The 27507-nt window shown below is 45.7% G+C and overlaps 1 protein-coding gene across 1 annotated transcript in view; it reads right to left on the bottom strand.

Moving 5' to 3' along the window:
- Positions 1–27507, bottom strand: part of LOC147692232 (neurexin-2-like) — a 1848214-nt gene that overhangs the window by 1436264 nt on the left and 384443 nt on the right. Inside the window, exon 3 of the mRNA XM_086939513.1 lies at positions 5874–7168. Coding sequence (XP_086795639.1) covers positions 5874–6585 — 712 coding nt within the window. The 5' untranslated portion in view covers positions 6586–7168. The remainder of the gene's footprint in view (positions 1–5873; positions 7169–27507) is intronic.

The following is a 27507-nucleotide window of genomic DNA, read 5'->3' as shown; positions in this document are numbered from 1 at the left end:
CATTACTGGGTTGTCTCACCCATGAGAATCTTCAGTCTGAGCACCCTTCAGGCTAACCCACCACTGTCTGCGTTAGATGTCAGCCCTCAAAAGGTATAAACATTGGACTTCAGTTTCTGGTTATTCCTTCTCTCTTTGCTGTCTCTGCTCCTCTAAGGACACATTTTATTTATTTAAATGTTTATTTTAAACTGCAGACCAGAACTTGAGGGTGTCAGAGCGATATACAGAAAAGGCAATCACTGCAATACTACATTGTACTTTATTGTATTGCAGCATTTATATAGCACTTACCACCCCTGTCTGGGGTGCTGAAGCGCTTGCCTACATGGGTAGAAAGCAACCGCGTGTAGGGTGTGTGGTTAGAAGACGTTGTCTTTGTCATGATCATATGTGGGAAGTGTTACCATGTCATGCGTTAATTACCGCCGAGGTGCATGCAAAAGCTGTAAAACGTGATCAGCCAAATAACAGATCTGTGGTGTTTTGAGACCTCTGTCTCTGAGAGCGCCATTCTCCTCCAGGTTTGGTCTCCTCTGCTCTCTGCTTGCCTCTAAGTTCCATATGTGTGTACCCTTCCTTCCCCCACACCTCGTTAGCCTGCCCCTGGTGTGCCTGGTCCTTCTTACCCCCTCCCCTACACACTTTCACCCTGTCCCCTGGAGCACTAAAGCCTCTTCATTCCCAACCCAATACCAGAATACCCTTGGCACATGTTGTAGTCTTGTTGCTGGTGGACCTGTCACTGCCGCTCTCTTAAACGCACAGTGATGTAGCAAGGCACATGGCCCTTCGTACACCCCAAGGGGGTACATAATCATGCCCTTTGACCCCCGAGCAGAGAAACGAGGGCTGGAGCATTTCTGGTGACAAGGGGAGAGTCCTGCAGCAGCAGCGTCCTCGTGCCATTGCCACTGCTGCTGAATGTCATTACTGTTCTCTTTGTGACACGCACCTCACACTCCTAGGCTGATCAGCCAAACGTGTTGAGTCGGAGTCAATGTGGGAAGCTAATACGGGGAGCAATGGGGGCTGAATAAAATGATCAATAAAAGATTCAGAGACGGACTGAAGGAGACGAGGATGCAAGCATTTCGCCATTGGCCCTAATGCAAGAAAGGAATATGTCCCCGTGCACCACAACTGGGTGGAAAGGGCCAATCACTGGGCCCCCCTTAAACCAGATGCCATTGCAGTTTCTGCAATTCCAATAGCTAGGTTTCTGAACAGAAGCACACCACAGAGAACAGGCAAGCCAGAGAAGAATCAGAGACGAAACCAGTTGAAAGGGGAACCTGCTTGCCTATGCCACTGATGCTCCGCCACTCCCATAATGGCTGGGGCCAGATTGCGTCTGTTTGTCACTTTGTGCTGGTCTGGAAGTTCGCTGAAGATGGATACCCAGCTCAGAAGCTATCTCGGTCCTCGTAGGCATTATGTCTGCCTTGTACCAAAGGGTAAATGCACGAGAGTTGCTTCCTATGTGCCTGTGTCATGTCTCGTTCCCCACTGACGAAGCCTAACCATACTGACACTTTCTGGGATTGCTAGCTTTCCTATTTCCTATGCACCCTTCTGGAGGGTGGCTCCCTGGTAGTTTAGGATGCACTGTTCCCATGAGAATGGTTAGTATTGATTGATCTATGTTGGGCATCAGTCTAGAGCAGAGGTCTTCAAACTTTTTCAGGTTGAGCCCCCCCAGCTGAATTTATTTAGATGTCGGGCCCCCCCACCACTTGACAAAAAATTATGGAACCTGGTATTCTACATAATCGACCGTCATCCTCATTTCGCAGTCCATATCTGGCTAATAATGTTAAACACAGTAAGAGTGTTTAGAAAACTGCAGGTTTGCGAGTTGGTGCGGTGAAATGACAGAGGCTTACTACACAGTCTAAAACTACATTTTTCAAGATAAAATGTGTGCAAATTGTAACGGGTTCTCCACTTAATTCTTGCAAAGCCTCCTCAAAGAAACTTCTGTGGTCAATAAAATGAGTACCATTCAAAGACTATGCTCTCCACTGAGAAGCACTGTAGAGTTACATTTATTTCACCGCATTTTTTATTTCACCGCATTTATTCAGGCCGTACTTGCATGTTTCCAAAGCCTCGTGCTTGTGTTTGGCATCGCAGGAACCTCAGGAACAAAGCCTCGTGCTTGTGTTTGGTTTTTCATGTCATACTTGCATGTTTTCAAAGCCTCGTGCTTGTGTTTGGCATTGCAGCATCCATGCATTCATCCACCCACCCATCCATCCATCCACCCACCCATCATGCATCCATCCATCCATCCCCCATACATCCACATGCACCCATCCATCATGCATCCATCCATCATTCACCCATCCACCCATCATGCACCCATCCATCCATCCATCCATCATGCACCCACCCATCCATCCATCCATCCATCATCATGCATCCATCCATCATTCACCCATCCACCCATCATTCACCCATCCACCCATCCATCCATCCCCCCATACATCCACCAGCCACACATCATGCATCCATGCACCCATACATCCACCCATCCATTATCCATCCATGCATCCATCATGCACCCACCCATACATCCATCCATCCATCATGCATGCATCCATCCATCCATCCATATATTCCATCATTCATCCATCCATCCATCCATCCCCCCATACACCATCCACCCATCCATCATCCATCCATCCATCCATCCATCGTGCACCCACCCATCCATTATGCCCCCATCCATCCATCCATCATGCATCCATCCATCATTCATCCATCCATCCATCCTTCCATCCATCCATCCACCCATCATGCATCCATCCATCCCCCATACATCCACATGCACCCATCTATCCATCCATCATGCATCCATCCATCATTCACCCATCCACCCATCATGCACCCATCCATCCATCATGCATCCATCATTCACCCATCCACCCATAATGCACCCATCCATCCATCCATCCCCCATACATCCACCAGCCACACATCATGCATGCATCCATGCACCCATACATCCACCCATCCATTATCCATCCATGCATCCATCATGCACCCACCCATCCATCCACCCATCATGCATCCATCCATCATGCATCCATCCATCCATCCATCCATATATTCCTTCATTCATCCATCCATCCATCCATCCCCCATACACCATCCACCCATCCATCCATCATGCATCCATCCATCATGCATCCATCCATCCATCCATCCATCCATATATTCCTTCATTCATCCATCCATCCATCCCGCCATACACCATCCACCCATCCATGCATCCATCCATCATGCACCCATCCATCCATCAGGCATCCATCCATCCATCAGGCATCGATCCATCCCATCACCCATACATCCACCACCAACCTCTTGGCACACAATAATGTAATGCAGAAATATACTTATTTCATACATAATTATAGTTATTTCACAAAGCCTCGTGCTTGTGTTTTGTTTTTCATGCCGTACTTGCATGTTTCCAAAGCCTCGACCAGAGCAGGAACCTCTTGTGCATTACAATAGGTTGACACTGCAGGAACCTAGCCTCGTGCTTGTGTTGGGCATTTGACACTGCATTACAATAAGTTACCACATTACAATAAGTTCACAGTAGCGGTAAGCGTTGTAATCGCATGCGATGTTAACGGCATCGCGCCGTTGTCGCTTGCATAGTGAATGCATGCGATTCAAACGATACTGCGATGTAAAAGTCGTGGTGTGATGGCACCGCGATTTTTATTATTTTTATACAGAAAACAATCGCAACAGTTGCTACAGGGTTTGAAAAGGTTGTCTTGTTCCTTTTTTTATGCTTATTGCTGTATTCTGGAATAAAGCAGGTGCTAATGAAGTGAAACCTTTGCCCAGATAGCATTAACCAGTGCACATGATTTGCCTTTTCTTGCTGCGCGGAGTGGGCAGAGCAGACAGTCTACTTCGCAGAGTTGTAGGCATCATTGGTGCTGCAGGTACTGGACACCAGGGCCCAGTGGCATAATGAGACAGCTAAACCTCAGTTAAGGCTGTCGTACTATCCTTCCTTGCTTGCTTGCTTGCATTAGGGCACAATACACACTTGCTGTACCAGTGTTTCAAACTGGCTAGAATCGCAACCCGGAAAGCTGCTTGCTTTGGTGCTCCATATTGATACAGGAGCGTCAGCCCCGATAGACTTGGCACCAGCAACAAAGGAAAACGAGTTGCAGTCTGACAAAACTGCGCTGGAATATATACTTCTCTACTGGTATAGTTGATGCCTTCACTTGAAAAGTGATTTGGGTTGCCATAACTGTAGATGTTTAGGTCACTGAAGAAAACGTTCAGCGGTGTCGGGGATGGGGGGGTGAGGGAAAGGGGCCGCTCTCAGCGAGGTGGGGGAAGAGAAGTCTCCATGCCGGGCAGTGGTCACAGTGCCGCCCGGGCTTCGCCGTCCTACTGGAGCCTGTTTCCCGTCTTTTAAAGACCTTTTGACATGTGAATGAGGTGTTGATAGTTTTCACCCCTTCTTAGGGCCCCTGCAGCTCCACTCTGCCTCGCCACCTTGGGGAACAATGAAAGGTGAAATTTTATGGTGCTGGTGGAGTGGCGCCCCCCCCTGAGATGGCGTCGCCCCCCCCCCAGGGGGGCTCGCCCCACAGTTTGAATACCTCTGGTCTAGAGTGGCACAGGGGAGGGAAAAAGAAAGGTTGGAATGCTAGCCAGAGTAATTACCACTGGTTTAGACCAGTGGTTCTTAACCTGTGCTCCTAGGACCCCTGGGGGTTTGTGATGCCTATTGGGGGGTCCGCAACTGTGTTACCAAATTGATTTATATTAAAAAAATAATACAGTAAAATTAATAAAGTATATAGAAATAAAGCAACAAGTTTGAACATGTGAAAACATTTCTATATTTGATTGTGAATCTAACAAAATATTTAAATCATTGAACATTTATTTGGTGTACACTTGTTTTTTTATTTTTGTGGATTGTTTTGAAGTTCAAATCATAGAAATTGGTTAGGGCAGGAGTCTCCAGCCACTCTGATTCATGAGATATAATGATACCACTGACACAGTAGAGAAAACTAATGGCGTAAAGAGAGAAATAATCATAACAGATTAGAAGGAAGCGGTAGTATATGTGGCTTTTTGTTCAGGAGGACATGAGCGAGAAATACAAATTAACAAATTGTTTCACTTGGGGAGAGGATGTAGCCTTGCTGCTAGAGTGGTCGACTTTGAAGATGGGGAACTGGGTTCGCGTCTGTGCAAGGACGCTCAACATCCTGTGATTGTGGACAAATCACTGAATCTCCCTGTGCCTAATAAAATTAAAATGATGTGTCCATCTGTAACGAAACTGGTGCTCATATAAAGCGCTCTAATACCTGCGATCTTTGGGTCAAGTTTGCACTATATAAAACTCTTTAAAAAAAAAAACATGAAAAATCTGAGAAAAATTTGATTTGCCATATGGGCAGCAGTAACTGAAACTTAACACAAAGAAATCAGTGGAACAGACTAAGTACAGTCAACGTTATGGCCTCAACTCTCATCATTGAGTAATACTACAGCCTTTTCTACATAAGGGATTCTGCTGCCCATTTGGTAAAGAACTGTGCTCTATAAACTCTTTAACAAATAATAAAGTCAGTGCTGAAACTAGGAGTAGTCTACTACCCTACAGTAGACAGGAAAATGCCAGACTGCATGTGCACAATAGTCTTTGACTGTCACCCATATCAACACAACTATGCACCTGCAGGCAGTGCCGAAGTCCAAGCCTTGATTGACTTACACCACGGCATCTGCAGCTTCCTCCTGCCCTTGCACTTCAATGTCCTCGTATAATAAACCAAACAGGAATGTACATAAGATAAAGCCATGCTTACCTTCACTGCAGAACTTGCCCTGGAAGCCGGTCAGGCTGCAATCACACTGGATCTCACTGTTGAGTACAGAGCAAACCCCTCCGTTTTGGCAGGGGTTCTGCTTGGAGCAGAGGTATTCCATGTCATTGCGGATGCCCTGGCTACCCAGCATTGTGGGGGGCATGTTGCCCACCTTCAGATTGGCTAGCAGTCCCTGGAATGGCAGCTCATACTTCACAGTGCTCAACGTCAGGGCTGAGAGTCTCACATCAGCTGGGATTCCACCCACAAATAAATCACTGACCACCGACATGTCGCGTCGCTTGGACTTCACTTCAGCTGAGCGAGTCTCGCCATCCACCTTAAGTGTGGTCTCACGGAATTTGCGGGTCAGGAGGGCCATGTGCCAGCGGTCATCGTTTATCGGCGTTTCCAGGTATATTGTGGCGGGTTCGGCACAGGAGATAGTGAAACGCAGGCGCAAACGACCCTCAACAATCTGTAGCTCAAGAAAGTCACAATTGCCTCCATCATCCAAATAGAGGACTAGGGCCCTGGAGACATTCGTCCTGATGCTGAAGCTCAACTCCCCAATTGAGCCTGCCTCCCATCGGGCATAGCGAGCCCACTGCCCCGTTCCTCCACTAAATTCTAGGGCAGTCCCTGGTCCTAACAACCCCACTAAAAATAGAATGCTCAGCATGGCTGACTGAATCTTGTTGGAAGCAGACATTATTTTGACCAGCGACCACAACAAGAAGGAGCAACTTTGCAAATGGCCTCCCCTCTTAGATGTTCTTAGATGTCACCATTTATGCTTATCACGACAAAGAAGGCTCTGGTGCCTTAAGAAATGTCCTGCCGCAGCAGTATCTGCAGGGAGAAGAACAAACATTCAACCAGAGAATAAGTGGGTTCAACTGACTGCCTCAGTCCAACCCCATGGATGAATTGTACAAAAACTGTAGGTTTTACTGTTCTCAAGTATGGCTGCAGCAGGAGTGGCTGGGAGCCCTACACAGCCCCAACAAGCCTGAGTGTAACCAGTGACTGTGTCATAAAACTGCCGAGTGATCACACACCAACTGTTTTGAAAAGAGAAGAGAGGTAGAGGTGGTGGCCGTTTTCCTTGAATATGGTAGCTGAAGTCTCCTGCCAAGTTACTGCAGCGGTTGATGAATAAGTTGAAGGCCCAGAATTGTGTTCTATGTTTTTTCCAAGTTTACTTGGATATTGGCTGCTGTAGTAGTTCCTCCTATCCTTGGCATTCAAAGAAACTTTTAGGACCTCAGGGTCGTAGGTTCATTTACTTTGACCTAGGAAAACAAACACAGAAAAGAAACATTATAATTAGAGTGCTAAATTCTAAATTAACCATTTTTACTAAACAGACCTTCTTACAGTTTGCACTGATTATACTGTTCACATAAACAGCTTGTAAAATCGATATTGTTAGCGACTTTAATAGATTCAAATCTTAGCGTTTCCTTTTGAATGAAATGTACATTTTTTCTTGAATACTCGGAAGTTCACACGAGGGTTTACTTATAACAGAGGGCTCTATTTAAATAGCCAGGCTGATCTAACTAGACATAGTAAAAATGTTCCCTTTGACGCCTCAGAATAAAAACAAGATACAGTTTATCCTCGCCATTTTCATTTATACACCTCTGTCTCAACATCTGTCCCATACACCAAGGTAACACCACCGGTACTAAACCTAGAAGATGGATAGAAGCTATTCATGAACAGCACTCAAGGCGTAAAACTCAAACATGGTCATTGATTGATAGAAATCAAGTGGTGGTAGCAGTAACACCATTGTCTTTTGAACTGCACAAATCAATAAATTGGAAATTATATTTTTTAATTGCTGTAAAATAGAGTATCTTTATGATTTTACTGCGACAAAAAGGTACATTTTGCAGAGCTTTGCATTACCGGATGATGGCTACTCTGCCAACCACATCGCTTTAATACCTAGTACTGGGTGGATAAGGATGGCTCTTCCAGGTAAACTTTTCTTGCCACATTGCCCCTGTGTATGCAATCTAAGATTCCCTGATGTTACTAGAGAATGTTTAGGAGCCAACTACAAGCCATAGACCAAGATACAGGTGCAATGATGGAGAATCCCGAAGATGCTCAACCCTGCCTAGAAAGGGATTTTTTTTACATCCACAAAATTAACTAGTTTCATACTATAACAAATTTGACTTCAAATTTGACAGCAGGACTCCGATTCACACAGAAAATGTGTAACAGAAGATATTGCCATCTCAAATCAGTCTCCTACTGGTCTGTTGTATGACTTCGAACACCGGGTATGCCCTAGTGTTGAATTTTCATGCACAGTGTTTACAAAATGTTTAAAAACTTCACGATTTAGCACATGCGTCCCACTGACTCAACCAGTGCGCACATTGCTAGGTTGGAAGGAGAGGCTGACAATATCTGTTAACTTCCAATACTGCTAGCCTGAATTCCAAGTGCATGAACTGTAAGATGGAAAGACCACACTGGAGAATTCCAATAATCTTCAAAAGCTACTTTCCCCCGGTGCAAATTTGCAAGGTACGAAAAAAAAACGACATGTGAAAAGGTTATATATTTATAACACTGGTTTGTAAATACAGGTATTTTTATGTAATTTCTGTAGGAGTATCCCCAACGCCAAATGAGAATTTTACACTTTCTAAATAATGCATTAACTTTAGGAGTGTGCACATTATTCTGCTGAGGCAGCCCATTTCATGACGAACAGGCAAAGCAACAAAAAAACAAATGGTGTGTCCATTGAAAACCTATGAAAACCAAAACCCGTCTGGACAGATCTTTAGCTGTCAGCCAACAGAAATTAATGACTGTTAATCCTATTATCTGACTGTGAGAAAAAGATTATAAGTGGAACAATAAGATAAGAAGATGTTGGTGTGTGGAGCCAACATTCACAACTCAAGGAAAGAGGGAATATCATAATTATTTTATTCTTTGAATCAAACTATAATGTACACAAAAAATCAAATCTTTATCAATTCATAAAAAAAAATCATACATTACACTTGCACATGTATATTGAATCCTCAAGGTGTGGAAAACTACCACAAGATAATAAAACACAGATTTTAATGAAGAGAAGATTTTTTTAAAGGAATATTAAATGATGAATCACATTTAACTAGTCAATAAATAACTTCTTAAACAGTGTCCATGCAAATCCACCCAAACATTTTAATGTATGTCACAAAAAAAAGGTAATCTAGTTAAGTAAATGAAAAATATAACTTTAGAGAGAAAGTAAATTCAAATGCTTAATGGGTGCTGTTCAACACTCAGTGTGGGACTTCTACCTGTTTTACCCCTGGCGTTTCTGGTGTCTTTTGGCCCAAGATGTTTATATTACTGTCACACAAGGTTTAACATAATGGCCGAAAAATCTGACGGTTGGAATAATATTTTGTGGTTCAATGAAGGAATTATTCCCATTTGCTGAACGAGCTTTAGAAAGTGCTGAAAAAGCAGTCGCCAAATTCCATGCATATAATCTGCTGATATTCTTTGTCGAGAAACGTTCCCAGTTGCAGAACTATAGACATGAAGAAGTTACTTTGTTAGCCTGAAGAGGTGTAACCTTCAAAACAGACAACCCCACAGTTATCTTAGCATCCAGAACCTTAGTGGTTATACCCAAATTATTTCAGTAGGCTATTCTGATCTCACAAGTTGCAATGTACTTGGAAAATGAATCGCACCATCCCTTTAATTACTTGGGAATATCACAAAACACCCCTTCCACAACAAGCCCAAGCATGGCTCTTAAAATTGGTATTCCCCCTTATTTCCACATATACCCAGTGCTGCAAAAAATTCTCTCTCTAACGTTGAATTGATGCTTTGTAAAGTGTGCATGCTGCTTCTTGTTATCTGCAGAGCTCCCCCACATTACAATATACAATAAAAAAAAGTACCTTTGGCCAATTACATTTCTCAGCTGCAACCATCATTCCGCCTCTCTTCAGGCTATGTATGCTTCCTTCAAACAGAACACTGTTCACCCTTTTTGCACAACCTGTGTCATCCTTTCTTTCTATCCTCTTTTGACTGACCCAGTATCTCCCTCTTCCACCTCTAGTCCCTCACCTCGTTTCTTCAGCCTTTTACTTCCCTCCCCCTCCTCATGGAATTTCCCACTTGTTTCGCTCTCTCCTCCCCACACACCCGACAATATATTCCCACATGCTCTTGTGTTTTCTTTCGGTTCACTGCCTCTTTCATTGCGTCTCTTCTCTCCATCCTGCGCTCCCCCTCTGCGTTCCCTGTTCCCGCCTTCTGTGGCTGCCCTCCTTTCTCTCGCTCGCGTCTCCAGACTACGTCCGCCTCTCCGTGTTTTTCCCTTCTCCCTTACTGTCTCGCTCCCAAGCCTGCTGCATGTTGTCTTGGCAGAGAGGTGATCTGTCACCTAATCTCACACAGAGCCTTCTGGGCATCAATAGAAAGCACTCAAGCCCGCGTTTAGCGGAGGGGCGGGCTGTGCTGCAGTGATATCGAGTGCGCGCAATCTGGTCTGCACGATAATGGCGGGCGCGAGGCGGAAATGGCGCACACAGAAAAACGGTATTATGAAGAGCAAGTGGTGGACGTGTGCTTCTTACCACACCCTACACCATCCCGTTTCACACCGTTCGTACTCATGTCAAGGAACAAAGGAGCAATACCCACAACAAATACATAAAAGTGATGGATGAAATGCTTGAATTTATCTCAGCCACTGGCATATTATTTGGGACCGCATCCCAATCCATCATTATTTTGCACACTATGCCACCTTAGTTTCGACCCAGCCTTATGCAAATCTGTCTTGACCCTGCTCCTATGAGAACAGTCCGGACCCAACTGCCAAAACAGGGGTGCTATTATGAAAGTGCCCCTGGGGTGCAACAGACATTTGTGCCTGTTTTGCGCACTCCTGGGGCACTTCGGTATTACAGGGGGCCCGCAGACTCTTATGCGGCCCCTTTTGTAATACCAATAGAGGTGGATCATTTAAAGCGTCAACGATGCATTCAGAGGGCGTCCACCATTTGCATTGGGTTGCATGGGGTTGTGCCCCATGCAAATGAGGAAATCCCTTTTCCACTGCGCCTGTCAGTGCACCCTCTGAGAGAAGCCTTCTGGAGGGGAAAAAGAGGGTACTATCGACCCCTCAGACATCCTCTTGCAGGTGGGTGCAGTCACTCACGGCACCCTCCTGCAAGGGGATCTCTAATCCTCTTTAAAAGTGCAGGTAGGTTGCCGCCTGCACAGGGAAACACGAAGCTGCTGCTTTAAAGCTGCTCCGAATTTCACATGATTGCACTACCCTCAGGGCAGCACAAGTTTGCGGCTGCCAAAGAGGCAGTGCATTCTATGTAATAGGGCACAATTTCTCTGTTTGTGCCCGGCGCACGTGTTTTAAGGTGCGCAAGGAGCAAACAGGGAGAGTGCACCCTAATACATAATATGGCCCCAGGTCCTCTCTGAACCGTAACACACGCAACCCATGGGCAGAGATGGGTACAGTGAGTGCACATTGTCTCTAAAATCAAGCTATACCAGGCAGATGAGCCCTAATTGGGGCACAATCAGTACCAGGTTGCTTGTATTCCGGGTCAGGGAGGACCTGGTCTTGAAGTTCGGGTAAAACAGTTCCCATTGGAGAAAGGTCAAAACTGATTTGCAGGAGGAGCTACGCGGGCATCCAAGATGGTCGCGTGAGCAGAGGGCTCCCGGGACCCGCGCCACCCTCCTGCGACTATCCTCGAAATATCCTGATTTTTATTATGGGCTTTTGAAGATCTACTCTTGCTGACTTCAATATCCTTTCAAGAATCGAAATCGGATGTCGGGAGCCGATTTTACATCAACTTCATCTTTCTGGCCCGCCCCCGATCGAGACCGGGGACTCTGCTGCTTTGGTGGGCGAGGAGTAAGTCAACAACAACGGCCTTAGGGACATCCTCCCAGCCGGCCTCATTGTCGCTTTCAGTTTCGATTTCTCCTCGACCCCTCGATTGACTATTCTAAGAGCGGTTTGGCTCCCAAGTCGGTGTAGCTTCGACCCGCTGTGTTGTCCTGCCATATTCCTCTACCCCTGCTTCATCCCTCGACTCGCATTCTACAGTATTGGCCTGAAATTCTGATTTGGTATCTCAATAGCAACGGCCATTTTCACCAGGTCCAGAGGGCCCCTTCCGGGCACGGCTTCCAATATGGCTTCCAAACCTGAGTTCGAGAGGCGCAATACGAAGACGCCGACCCGTGGGGGACCTATCCAGACTAATGTGATGGACCGCTATACGCAACCGAAGGGTTCCTCCGGCGGTACCGGTCGTACTCTTGCGGACCCCAGGACGGACTCTGCCGCGCCATCGGAGGTTTCGCTCCAGGACCTAATGAGTGTCATTACTGGGATGAAGGCTGATATGGGGCTACAATATGAGGCTCTTGCCTTCAAGATAGATACTGTGGCTGTTGATGTCACACTTATCAGAGCGGACCTGGCTAAGACGAACGAGAGGGTCAAGGCTTTGGATTTGAAGACCTCCAGTCTCGTCACTGATATGGCGGACGCACAGTCGGAGATTGGTAACCTGCGATCATCGCACGACCTGATGGCCCGACGACTGGAGGAATATGAAAATAGGGTTCGGCGGAACAACATTCGCTTGGTGGGAGTACCGGAAAATCAAGATGACACCACTGTCGACCTCCTTGTGGAGGATCTGATCCTCAACCATCTTGCTCCCGCCGGACTCAGCAAATTCTTTGCGGTTGAACGTGCTTATCGCTTTCCGGGTGGGAAGACTAAACCAGGAGCCCCCCCCGAGGCCTATTATTGCAAGGCTTTTCCATTTTCGGGACAGAGACGCTATCCTCCAGGTCTCTCGTGGTCGTGGCCCACTGAAGTTCGCCAATAGTACTGTTAACATCTACCCGGATTTTACTCCTCAAGTCCAGCAACTAAGGATGGGGTTCCAGGGAGTAAAAAGGTTCTTGCGGGACTTGGGCCTCAAGTATGCGATGTTGTTTTCAGCTCGACTACGCATCGAATATGAGGAACAAACATTTTTCTTTGACCGACCAGACTGCGCTAGTGACTGGCTTGACTCATTGCCGAAAAGAGACGATCTGAGCGGACGCCCCGGTGGAGCAGAGGGGGGTGCATCGGCCCAGGAGTGACACTGTGGTTCTCGACGTCTGGTTTCTTGTTACTATTTATCAGCTGAGTTATGCCATTTGCTTCTTTTTTGTTAGGGTTGAGCCCGAGGGTGGTTCGGTGTGGGTTGACTCTTTTCCTCCTCCGGGGTTCTTTGTGTAGTGTAGTTATGAGAGGGCGACAGGCACACTGCAAATTGGGGTGGCTTTTTAGTCGTACGCAGGGGTGCAGGGTGGGCGGTGTTGTAACGGGGGGTTGTTGGGGGGTGGGGGGAGGGCTTGTTTTTGTTACTGTATTTGTTTTTTTCACATGGCACTGTACGCTTTGCTCTTATCCTTCTGTAGTTGGGTTCCGAGGAGGGAGGGATGCGGTCCTTTGCCGGGATGGTGGGTGGTGAGTTGAAGTTGCTGTCCTGGAACGTTAATGGTCTGGGGGATAAGATAAAACGTGGCGTTGTTTCCCAGTTCCTCCGACGCCAGTCCCCTGACATTGCTTTGTTACAGGAGACTCATTTGATAGGGAATGCTTGCCGGGCCTTGGATAGACGTGGTTATAGACTGGTTGCTCATGCTGGGTTCACCTCTGGTTCCAGAGGGGTGGGCATACTGATTAGATCCTCTCTGCCCCTTGAAATAGATGATATAACACTTGATGAAAGTGGTCGATATGCTGCTATTTCGGGGAGGTGGGAGGGTAAGATGCTCTCAATAGTTAATGTATACGTCCCCCCGGGTCTCCAGGCCACTACCTATGGTGACCTCGGTCGGCTTTTGTTGGGGCTTCCTGATGGTCTCCGTATTCTTGGGGGGGATTTTAATTCTGTGGTCTCTGGTAACTCTGATCGATACCCCCCAGAGTCTTACCAAATTCCCAGATGTGGCTTTTCGAACTGCTGGAAACCTTTGGATTGGTGGATGTTTGGAGGCTGCTACACCCCTCGCACTTGCAATATACGTTCCATTCTGGAGCCCACGGCAGTCTTTCTAGAATCGATTATTTCCTAATGCCGTCGGCCCACTCCCCCTCTGTGCGGGAGGTCCGTCACCTCCCAAGGGGCATTTCTGATAATTCCCCCCTGTGGCTAACGGTAGCGGTTGGGGTAGGTAGTGAGGGCAGAATTGCTCCTATCAATCCTTGGTACTTGCGAAACCCGAAGACGCGCTCTGAGCTGGTCAAGGCCATTGATTGCTATTTTGATGAAAATGTGGGGTCTGTCTCCTCTTCTGTTTCCCTATGGGAGGCTTTCAAAACTGTTATTCGGGGTTATTCATTGTCGTTGATTGCTGCTACTAAGAAGGCCAAGCATGAAGAATTATTGCGTCTCGAGGATGAAATAACTGTACTTGAAAGTGAAGTGGGTAGAAATGATACTCCTGCGACTTTACACTCCCTAACTTTGAAACAGGCAGACTACAGAGCCCTGGTGACAGACGCGGCCAAAGTCATGAATCGAGACCAGCTGGGTAGACTCTATGATGTGGGTGATAAGGCGAGTAAACTTATTGCGTGGTTGGACAAGTCTGAGAGAGTGAATCGAGTTGTTCCGGTGATTGAAAAGTTGAATGGGGACTGTGTGTCTGACCCGATTGGGATTGTTGATTGCTTTGTAGACCACTTTCAGACGGACTATGCCTCTGTAAGTGATAGAGATGAGTGAGATTCTCGTTTGCTCTTGCGTGATATTGCGCTACCCTGCCTCTCTGATGAAGACAGGGCCTTGATGGATGCGCCCATAACAGTGGATGAGGTCGCTGGTGCCATTTGTGCCCTTCGATCCGGTAAGGCCATGGGGCCCAATGGATTGCCTATTGAGCTCTACAAGTTGCGGCCTGACAAGATGGCGCCGTATTTGAGAAATATGTTTCTCGAGGCCTTCGAAACTGGCCTCCTTCCTATTGACCAGCGCCTGGCCACTATCGTTGTCATCCACAAGGAAGGTAAACCACGTGTTCGATGCGCTTCCTACAGACCCATTTCACTGCTTAATGCTGAGCCCAAGATACTGGCCAAATTACTGGCTACTCGTCTGATTAAGGTGATCGGCGACTTGATCCATCCGGATCAATCCGGTTTCATCCCGCATCGAAACACCGCCCTAATCTTAGGAGACTCCATGGAGTTCTCGCGAGAGCTGGAACTCTAACTGAATCGGCCATTTTGGCCTCCCTTGATGCCACCATGGCTTTTGATACCATTGAATGGCCTTATCTCTGGGCAGCTCTCTCCAAGTTTGGTTTCGGCTCAAATTTTATTGACTGGGTCAAGCTCCTTTACGAACGACCACTAGCCCAGGTGGTGGTGAATGGCAGAGTGTCTGGTTCTTTTGCACTTGGGCGTGGCACCCAACAGGGTTGTCCGCTGTCTCTGTTGCTTTTTGCCCTCGCTCTGGAGCCGTTAGCTGAGTGGCTTCGCTGGGAGCTCTTGATCAGGGGCATCCAGTGGGCCCCTGACTTTGAAGACCGTGTCTCGCTATATGCAGATGACATTCTTCTTTATCTCACCTCACCCTGGAAGTCTCTTAATGTGCTTTTTGATGTTCTCACCTCCTTCGGGAAGAACTCGGGTCTTGTTATTAACTGTGTTTATGTTTTGGCCGGGGATCTCCCTCCGTTGCCCCGTAGATTCCAGATTCAGGTGGTTGAGACTGGTTTTAAGTACCTGGGGGTTCATGTCTCCTTGGATTCCACCGTCCGTTACAACCGTAACCTTCATGCTCCTCTCCAGCGGCTTAAACTTGACGTCTCACGGTGGCGTCGCTTGCCTCTCTCCCCATTGGGGCGTGCGACTCTCTTTAAGATGATCTCGCTCCCTAGGTTCCTGTATGCACTTCAGAATTTTTTTGATCCCATACCTTCCGGGTATTTTCGTGAGGTTCAGAGCCTTCAGAGACAATTGATTTGGGACGGGTGTGCTCGTATCTCCTTACCCAAACTCACTTTGCCGTGGTACGATGGTGGCATCGCCCTCCCTGACATCAGACGCTACTACTGGGCCTAGCAGCTGTGCGCGGTTAATAACGTAACTTACGCCCCTGGTCCTGCTCCCGCCTTTGCGATGGATAAACATCTTCTGCCAGGTGGGAATTTTAACAGGGCACTGTATTCTAAGGGGCCATTTAACTCCCTGACTGGTCCTACGAAAAGTGCTGTGCGAGTGTGGCGAGACGCGACTGATGCTATGGGATGGAGCGATAGGTTAACCCGAGTGACACCGTTGTATGACTCTGATAGACCGGGCAATCTGTGGAGAACAAAAGGATTCGATAAATTGGACATGATTGGTATTAGCAAGGTGGAGGATCTCTGGTTCAAAGGTAGTGTTAAGACTTTTGAGGCACTCAAAATAGAATACGAGCTTGACGACAAGGAACACTTCAGGTACTTTCAAGTGCGGCAGGCCTTGACCTCCGTCCTCCCCTCGGGACGGTGATTCCCCAGTCCTCGCCGCTAGAAGATCGCATTCTTGATGGCCATGTGCTGGACAGCACTATATGCCTGATCTACAAAAAACTCATCAATAACAGGGCTGATCTTCTTGTGCGACTAAGGGCTTCGTGGACCGCTGATGGCTTGGAACTCGATGATGAGGATTGGCAAATGTCCGTCTCCTCCCCTAATGAGGTAGCCATACCTGCCCGCCTCCGCTTTGTATAGTTGAAGATCCTCCATCGAGTATATGTGACTGATATGCGTCTGGTGCGAATGGGTTACTCCCTTGATGGGTTATGCAAGCGCGGCTGCGGTATGAGTGGTACCTTCCTGCATATCATTTGGGAGTGTCCTGAGGTGTCTGTCTTCTGGTCTAGAGTGCATGCGATTATGGAAAGGGTCACTGGGTTCTCTCTATTGCCTGAGGCCCGACGATGCCTTCTTTATGTTTGGGAACCGACGGACTATAATACGGCCCAGATTTTTTGGGTGACTCTTGGTAACATGGTTGCCAAGAGGGATATTGCACAACTCTGGGGTTCCCATAGACCACCCACGATAACGGCTTGGAAGGAGAACATGGACTGGTGCATGTTCAGGGAAAAAACGGTCTGTGTGGCTCGGGCCGACCTAAGAAATGGGGCAGAATTTGGTCCCAATGGAATGCTTACCGTGGAAATATTTGTACCCCCCACAGGACTACACCATTGATATTTCACTGTCCCCTTAGTTGACGTTCTGGACGTTTGTCTGTAATAATATGTGTTTGTTGAGCTGCTCACCACCCTTCACCCGAGACATATGCTTCATTATTGTATGATACTTGGATTCTTTGCCCTCTCCTCTTGAGTCCCTGCAATCGACTTTTGCCATGTGTTTATATGTTTTTATGTTGTCGTTCAACTCATCAAAAGTTTAAAAATGAAACCTACTATGTTTGTCTTGATTCTACGCTATGCACATAGAAACACTGCGGGTCATTTAACCTGCATGCAAGATGGGAGCTCCACTGTATGATGTTATACTGCTGAATGTCATGGCGGCCGGCCCGTTGGGTTGTAGGCAGACAGCTGTGTATTGTGCATAAAGAAAATAAAGGTTTTTTTAAAAAAAACTGATTTGCATATGGCGGGGTCCTAACTGAAGTGACATGGTAGGCAAAATGCCGATGGACTGAGATGTAGCCCCAGTGATTACCAGTCGCTGAGATTAATTCAAGCTTTCCATCCATCACTTTTTGTATACTTTTGGGAAATGGCAGCAGCACTGAAGGTTACACTGAGCCCAACATATCAACCTGCACACAGGGTTCATGCAGTCATTGCACAAAAGAGCATGTCACTGACCACTCCAACTTCATTTAGAGTGAAAAAGGCCACTTTAATGAAGCAAGTGCACATTACAACATTTACCTTAAGCAAATCGCCATACAAACAAAAGGGCCGATTCCGACTGCATCGTAATGTGCTGGGCGGATTCCTTTCTGACCCAGCCATTCTGATGGGCTCTGTCGGAATGGAATCCGACTCGGATTTCCGGATGGCTTACAACGGGCTCAGAGAGCCAGTCTGCCATCTGGAAATCCTTCAGTACTCCCCCGGTCGCCTCTTTATGACCAAGGGAGTACAATAGCAGTTTTTCACTGCCTTTTCGTGTCAGTGTCTTCAGCACGAAAAGGCAGTCCGAAACTGTCTCTGGGGGCTCCCAGCAGGGCCCCCATGGTTGTGAGGCCGCCAAATGGCGGCCTAGGGGCACCTATGGTGCCCATCTGTTAATCCCTGCACCCGGTGGCAGGCACCTTGGGGTGCCGGCCACAGGGTGCAGGGATAAACTGCACCCTTGCTTTACACAATGCAGGCATGCATTCTGCTGGGAATGCATGCTTTCATTGTGAAGCATACGAATGCGACCGAACAGGGTCAGTCGGTTACGGCTCCTGACCGATGTTGGACGGACCTGAGTCTGTCCGACATGGGAATCGGCCCCTATGTATCCCTAACTATACAATTTTAACCACTTGCCATTCATGTATCCTCTACCCCCAAGCACACCTGTACCTCCTATGTTTCAACTGCCCGTCACTGTACGGATTCCCTGCATCCCAAACTTTATTAACTTCATAACATTATAAACATTTAACTTCCTAGCTTCTCAACATGACAACCTACCCTCCCTGAAAGCTGCTATACCCACTCCAAAAGGCAATGAACGTCTTTTAAAACATCTAACATCACTGCAAACCAACTGCAAAGCATCTGCCCATTACAGACAACATCACTTACAATGACAACAACCTTCCTTTTTGTGCACCTATATCATAAAAGCAATCTTTTCCTGCACTTCTCTCCCTCAGCCTTCATAAAGGGGTGAGGGGCAGGAAGGCCAACAATTTTCTAGGCCTCCCCTATAGTTTCCCAGCTACTCTGAAGAACCGGGTTTTAGAACCCAGCGGCGCCAGGGGAAATGCCTGATGTCTTCAGGTTCACCTGTCTTAGAATACAGAGACACGGGATACTTCTCGGTGACGTCAAAGACCAAGTTTATTGGCTGCAACCAGGAACAGAGGTCTACGAAGCACAACACGGGGTGGTTCGCTAGAGACTGCACAAATTCATAGAGTGAAGCATCGTCTTTTATGCTAAAAATCACATTCCTGGCTAGCATCAGTTACGTACAAATGAACCAATCAAATGATGACATTTCAAACATATCGCATGACGACAAACCCACTTTCCGTTGTCCAGCCCACCAGAAATGACAAGGCAAAATCCAACATTCCTGCTCGGACAGGCCGGACGAACCCATAATAAAAGGCCTCAACCCAAATCACAAATTAAGCCATAAAGGCAGGAACAGAAACAGATGAGAAGCAAGATAGAAGGGTGTGTGCATGTACCATAAACTCAGCAATGTCTTGCTCTTTGATCTCTATCTGACCAGCTGCCTAACAAGGAATTGGCTCAACGAGGTCAGCCTCTGGCAAGGGAGTCAGCTCGTTCAGGTCACACAAAAGTCAGCTAAAGGTGTATGTGTCCCAAGGACTCGTTCGGCCGTAGTCATCGGCCTATGTGAGGGCAACCACAAAATGGCTGCCATACACAAAATGGAACCTGAAGGTTCGAACGAAATCCATGAATACGAAGTGTTTCCATTGATCGATTATGACGAAAACACTCGTACATGCCGCACTCGTCATTTGCGGTCCGCTGATACCAAAATCGTCATTATCCGACGACCTTTATTGAACGGGTTCAGAATCACGGAACCTCAACTCTCTTGTCTTTCCAAAAAGGTGAAATGCAGCTCCTAGTGGCTCTGCCAGACCCTTTAGCCTCATCCATCTACCCTTTCAATAGTCATCTCAATCTACTTTACTGCAGAAACCTGTCCAAAATGCCCAGGGGGAAGACATTCTAGGTCAGCTGGCTCACAAACCCCTAATTAGGAAGAGGATTGTACCATGTAGATCTTCTTATAGTCCAACACTATTAAACACACAGGAAAATGCACAATGGCATGCATCCCACATAGTCATAGACACACATAAGAAGACAATTTTTCCATGAAGCTAGCCTGGGCATTTAAAACCCCCAGAAGATCATTTCAATGACCCTAATGTTTTACATGCAAGTTTGGTATCTTTTGAATCTAAGACTAGTAGACACCGATTTCTGACTATTTAAAATATGACAGTTTCTCATCAGGGTCCCCGTGAGCCAGTGTAAGTGGTTAAAGATTAATTCATGATTTTTCATAAATGGTTAATAAATAAAGGGTATAGTGTGGAATATTAAGTAGGATATATAAAGTTTACAGAATATCGAGGACCAAAATTAAATGTATATTGTCAAGCTACACAAATGTGGAGTTAAATATAGTAAGCCTATACTTGCCTATGCTTACTTACATTTCATTATTTTGGTCTCCTATATTTTGGCCATGATAATCTGGTAATTTAATAATCCCTACTCAACTTTGCACACCTTCACTAAATATGTTTTCTTTGCTGTTTTGAAAATTGTTTGGACACCATGTATCAAGGTGAAGAGCACTTGTAGTGTTGAATCTGTTCTTGTAGGTGTATTTATCTCGATTTGTATGAGAATTGTCTAGTTCTATCCGGTATGATTAGTCCAATAAAGCCAAGAATGATATAGATATTGTTGGGTCGGGTCTGCAATAATACAGGGAACCTAAAACAATGGAATGGAACTCTCCCAACATAAGCAATATTAGTTCGAGTAACTAAATCACATTCATCCACCACTTTTTTTGCTAAGTATCTTGATTTGGGATGGGCATGCTGATCAAATGGAATCTCATGTACATGGAAACACAGAAGAGCATAAAAATATACATATAAAACCAACAAAGAGCCATGGATAGCGATACAAAACTGCTCGCACAGGCAGAAGGCAATCACATTGTTGGTTCACAGGAACTATTTCACTTATTTGTTCTCTAACTATACCACACTCCCTTGCTCTCTGGCCCAGTCCTTGCTGCTCCCTCTCCTAGCCTATTCTGTTCTCACCATTCCGTCCAGCCAATTAAAAGCTTAAAACTGGCCACCCACGATGGATATCGAAAATGTGGTGTGACTGATTTGGGAGAGCAGTTTACTTGACTTGCTTCATCTCCCAATTCTTTCTGAACTAAACCTTCTTCCTTCTCAGGGGAGGTCTCTAGGCATCAAGTGCTGTACAAACAACTGTTCTAATGTTGCATCACTTACACTCATGTATATGTATAACACATGAACGTAATGACCAACGCACATACGTTCAAGAAGACAGTAATTTGTACTCACTGAAGCAATGCAGTACTAGAGACTCTATATATTAAAAAAAATATCATAACATGGGGAACATTAGTTAATAAATAATATTAGAGATCCTCTAGACAGGTAATCAGCAAAGAGTAAGAGAGGCCAGAAAGTACTCTAAACCATCCATTTATTTTATTATTTTTACAGTCATCCATTTTAGCTTGAATAGTCACAAATCATCAACAACAAAGTAAACGCAGTGCAATGAAAAAATGAGGCAGTGTAGAAACCATCCCAAAAAAGGGGGGTGGGGGCAAAACACACCTAGAACGAAACAAACAAAAGCTCTATACTCAATCCATAGCATCAGATGTGTTTATATATATTTGCAACAACAGTCCAATTCGATTGCCGACATTTCTACCTTGCATGTCAGGAATGGAACAAGGTCAGTATAAATTGATTATCTCTAAAAATTCAATTAAACTAATCTTCACATATCACAACTCAGTGAAAGGCTGCTGCAAGCTAACACAGGGCATCCAGAGTGTCCACATGTTCAAACATCGAACAGAAACACTAAATGAGTTGAGTCTTCAGCAACATTAACTTGACAGTAACTCTGTTCTTATGATATTCAATGAAGCATTAAAAAAAACTCTTTCACACGCTATTCAAAGTATTACCATGTGTAAACAAGCACAATTTAAGCATGCATAATTTTAAAAAATGGGTTCAGGAGCCTATCAATATACACCCAGGGCCCTTTAGGTATTTGGTTGCCCCCTTCTCTGTTTGTAACACAAACAAACACACGCTTTAATCACACGCACATACACACACGGCAATGTATTTGGTTGTGATTTCTATATTGTGTCTATAGAAGGAGCAACATAATTACAAACATAAATGTACACCACAGATTTAATCATACAGAAGCAGACAATCAACCTTAAGCTCACACCTTCACACATGTACACAGTTACATGAAAGCAGGTCTCCAAAATGTGAGTAATGTTTTTTGAGCAATTACGACCAGATTATGCAAATTTACATTAAGTGCAAATCTGCCATTTAGCGCTATACTTTAGCATGAAATGTGTCATCATGTCCATAGGCATTTCGCACTAGAAGGAATTAATGAATTTTGTTTCAATTAATTAAAATTGAAACAATGAACCACACAGAATCAATAAAAGAAAGAGAGTTAATGTCAGTAAAGAGCTTATTAACAGCAGTCCATAATAAAACCAAACAATACAATACAACTCCATAGCAAATGTATGTAAGTAAAGTTTAAAACATTGATCCTGTGACAAGATCAGTAATGGGAATATTCGAATCCTTCGCTGCCTTATTACAGTAAAGTTCATATTGACAAATTTCCCAAAACGGGTTAAGTACATGGGTACAGTGGTAGTCAGCCAAAATGTCAGCGCATTGTTACTGGAGGAAGCCCCATGCGCGAGCACTGGCTTTAGGAAAGTGTGGCGTGCAGTTAAAAACTCTGGGCAGCAGCATAACAGCTGAATCATGGACTCTCTTCTATACTCACAGAATCTGCAGGACCTGCAACCTGATATTCCTGCCCACTCTATTTAAAATGTGTTAATTGGAAGGACCATAAGACGTGCTCTAAATATACAATGCCTGGTCTTCTTGGTTTAAGCTGACTTAAGGTATGGTTGCATTTTAATTTCCCCATATGATTTTCTAATTGGGGCAGCATAAAGTGATGGAATTTACCATTGCTAAGTCAGCTTTCCTAGAAACATGAGAAACCCGTTTCCTCAAAATTTATTTTGTGCTGGAGTAAGGAACAGTGAGGACCGACAGCGTATCCAAATTAATATCTAGGCCAAGAGCAACCTTCCTAAAATATAGAGACTATCGGTTGATCAAAGCAATAAAAATCACTTGAAGAGCCTTTTTCAAGGTATCTGGTTTGGCTAGCTGTATGGCATGATAATTCCCGAGAAAGGCAGCCTTGCATTCAATATCTTGGCGATACAAGCCAAACACCAAGTGAAGTAGCCAGCAATGAGTATATTTTGGGAGGTGGAACAACCTTCTATAGACATTGCACTGAGACTTATCCAATATTGTACAGAATGCCCCCAGATAGGCATGTTGACCATAAGACAGGATGGGTAGCAACTTTGCCTGCGTAACTCGTATGATGGCCTATGAAGAGGGACGTGAAGCTGATGATACAGTCTGATTAAGGCAAATTTGACAGCCTGAGCCTTCCTACTGATATGTTTGAGATCCACATTTGGCTTACATGAGTCCATTAACCAGACTTCAAGATCGGTATACTTGGATGTTTGAGAGATCGATTGGTTGCCCAAGCCGTACATCCTCACCTTTGTTTGTCTAGATTAGCTACCCACTAGTTCCCAGTATTGTATATGGAGCTCATTAAGAGCAAACTGACTCTTGTGTGATCAAATATGAGCAGATCATCAGTGTACTGGATCACTAGAAGCCTGACGAGACCAATCTTTGGTGGGATTGAATTCGCCCTTGCTAGCGACCGCCCTATGTGTGTGGTGTACAGGTTGACCAATAAAGGAGCTAGAACACGCCCTTGTTTTTTAGGCCACGCGTGGTAAAAAATCAAAAGCATTTTACACAAAAAAATGTGCACAAAAAAAGGCAAGTTCTGTAAACAGCTTCTCACATTCTGCTCCTTCACGTTGCTTCCTTGCTCCTACAATAAGTTTTCTCCTGAGCAGACTTGCAATTGTATGATGTAGCACAATGGTGCAATTTTGTGTACCATGTATAACGCGAAATGCTGGAAATTATTCATGATTACAGTGGTGTAACAAAAATTTCACATGGGTCTGTTGACTCAGACCAAAAGAGACATATACGCAAGGGATGGCATATAAACATAGCACACACACTTCCCCTTCTTCCTCACCTGAAAATACACAGAGCTCACATGCAGTTTTCTCTCATACCCTCTCACACACACACACACACATGCATTCCAGGCATCATTCCATTACTAAAGGTTGACACACTGGTCAGGAAGCTGGAAATGGAAATCATTTGCCCATCTCAGTGACACTGGGGGAGAGGGAAAAGAAACGAGTGCGGGGAACGCGAGGGTGGGAGAAGCAGCAGGGAGGGGAGGCACAGGAATGTAGAGAGAGAAAAAGAAAGCGAGAGAGATGGACCAGGAGGCCGAGGCAGACAGAATGCGGCTTGCGGGGTGCGGGGTGATACCAATGAGTTGAGATAATGAGTTTAGAGACGGTTGGGAGAAGAAGACGAGGTCGACAAAACGTGAAGGGAGGGAGAAGTCTGCCAATCCCAAGGGCACAGCAGCATTGTCACCTGGCACTGCTTCTCTCAGAGCTGTGCGGAAATTGTGGATCGCGGCCACCCCCGCCAGTCACAGGGCCGGCGACCTTGACCTCTTAATGAAGACACATCTGTGCTTGCCAGGCCCCAATTTTTCATTCTCTGTCTTTCCTGGCCACAGTGCTGAACAGAACAAACATTAGACGAGAGTGGGTCGGCCCCTCCCTGCTGCTTCAACCACCGACAGCCGAGCATCGTTAAGCAAGAATATAGTCTGGGGTTTGGGGAGGGAACGGAATAGGCGACGTCAGGCAAGGACATCTTAAGGATTTTGAAGGGGCCTGGGCCAAACGAATTTTGGGGGCCCCTGTTCAGAACAACTTTGAATTTAAGATCTAATTTAAACATTTGCAGGACCTCTTTGACCAGGTCCCTGACAGTGCACAGGCACATTGGTTCAAATTTTAAATGTGTTTACATCTAATATTTAGGGATAGTGACTTGTGTTTTCAATATTTAACACAGCGGCAGCTCACTAATATTACTGCAAATAATCTCTGTGATGCCCTCCCATTTCTAATAAGTGAGGTCCTGTTTTGAGCTAAGATGGATATTGCGTAAAAGTTAAACACAGCTAAAAGCATGGGCGAATTTTGCGAATCTGGCGTTCGCGAATTTGCGTATTTGCGAACTCGCAATCCACAAAATCCGCGAATTCTCGCGAATTTGCAGATTTATTTTTCTTTTGTGTTCGCAAGGGTTTCTGCCAGTTCGCGAGGGTTTTGTACCAGTTCGCAATAGCGAACTTACTTGTCGGCTCGCAACGGTCGCGACTATGTTGTTTCTACGTCTGGTTCATCATCACAGGTTCACAGCACCCTCTGTTTCACCACTGCCACCCTGTTTCACCCATTCCACCCTCTGGTACATCAATGCCACCCCCTGGTTCATCACTGTAGATTATGGGGGGGGGGAAGCAAGCACACCTGCCCTGCTTCAACTGACATGAATTAATTTGGGGTTGATTTATTAACCACTTCCATGCTTGTGACAAGGTCAACTCGTCATGGGTGTTACCTGCGCTGTGCTTATGACGAGTTGACCTTGTCACATAACATGGGATTTTGAAAATTGCAGCGCAGCACGGGAATATACTGTAGCAATGATGCGGTTAATGTGTCACTGTTTTAAAATTCCAGTCCGGCACCTGCTTCCTTATCTGTAATTTGCTTTCTGTTGCAGTGCAATTTTTTTTCCAGGACCTTTGTGGCCTACTTGTAGCTATTCTATGAGCCTGCTGTGAGGGTCAGAGCAGGGTCATAGAATTGTTGCAACTAGCAACTGAACTCTGGAGGGGCCCCAGTCAGAAAACACTACAGGGAATGGTTACTAATGATGAGTTTGAACTTTTGCACCGGCTGCTGAGTGCTTTCAGTTTTGCAAAACTCGTTTTTCTGCAGAACAGCAACAGTAATGCCCCAAACAAACATAGGCAACTGAACTCTGGAGGGCCCCTCAGGAAGTACTACAGGGAATGGTTACTAATGATGAGTGAACTTTTGCACCTGCTGAGTGCTTTCAGTTTTGCAAAACTCGTTTTTCTGCAGAACAGCAACTGTAATGCCCCAAACAAACTTACTTGTGAAAGTTGATTTCTAATCCAAAAGTGATCCAAAGAAAGTCAAAAGGCCTCAAATCCAAAAAAGTGCAGGCAAATGTCAACCTGAGGAGTTATTCTGATAAAAATCATCATTTTCAGAAGGTCTATGCTCCTTGCTAGTGGATTTCTTGTGCAGAATTGCAAATTTTGTCATTTCGCGAGATTGTGCTCCCCGCCGCACCTACATGTTCGCAATTGCGAACTCTCGCGATATGTCGCCAAACTCCCGCGGGATCCCGCAGCAAGATCCAAAAGGGCGCAGCACTCGCAAAATATCGAGAAAAACAACTCGGCAAACGCTGAATGGCGGTAAGTGAACGCCGCACGCCGCAATATTGTATCACCAAGAAAAAAAATCCGCTGCGTGCGAATTTGTGGATTTTCGGTAAATTCGCGACAATTCGCGGATTGCGAATTTACAGAAAATCCGCGAGCAGAACGGATTTTCCGCCCATGCTTAAACACAGCTTTTCTCTTCAAAATGTCCCTAATATACTCGCTCACATCACCCGCGTTAAAATAAATTAAAATAAAACGGTCTTTAAAATTTAAAACAATTTGTTTAGAATTTCCGTGGCCATCGGGGTAGGACTCTGCAGAACATAGCTGGCTCCCTAAGAGGGCCCCTTGAAACTCTGGGGCCCTGGGCCGGAGACCACTTTGCCCACGCCTTAAAACGTCTCTGACGTCAGGAGGAGACAATGCCAGTGTCATAACTAGTTGCGGCTAGCACAGGTAAGAGCGGTGCGGTGGTGGGGCGGCGGGAGTCGACAGTCAACGGGGTGGGTGAAATAAAATGTAAAAATAAATTAACCCACTTACCTTAATATAAAAAAACACTTACCTTGCGTTATAAGCACAAGGTAAGTGGTTTGATTAATATTTGTATTTTATTTTATCATCTGTTGACTCCCCCCCCCTCAACCCCATCAATCTTGCCTATGCGAGCCATGCCTTGGCATAATAATAGCCGCGCAGCCCTTGAGCTCCTGGGGTCCACTCCAGCACTGTGCACGGATGGTCCTGAGAGCACTTCACTGGGTCAGGAGTTTGTGGCCTGCTCAATGCACTTTGAAGCCCCCCCCCTAAAGTTTTGTTATGTCACTGGACAATGCTGCCCTACTGTAAGTTCCCACAATGCCATGGCCAAGGGCAGGCTGTATTAGGTCACACGGAAGGTAGACATCCTGGGCTACAGCTGAATACAGCGAAGGCATGTTGAACATATACTGGGGTACAGACACCCTCAGACCATGACTGGGTAGAGTAAACGTGCTAAACTGCTGTAT

The sequence above is a fragment of the Lissotriton vulgaris genome, chromosome 9, assembly GCF_964263255.1.
Source record: "Lissotriton vulgaris chromosome 9, aLisVul1.2, whole genome shotgun sequence".
In the NCBI taxonomy this organism is placed as follows: Eukaryota; Metazoa; Chordata; class Amphibia; order Caudata; family Salamandridae; genus Lissotriton; species Lissotriton vulgaris.
The sequence above is the reverse complement of the archived record's forward strand: the minus strand, read 5'-3'. Positions and strand labels throughout refer to the sequence as shown.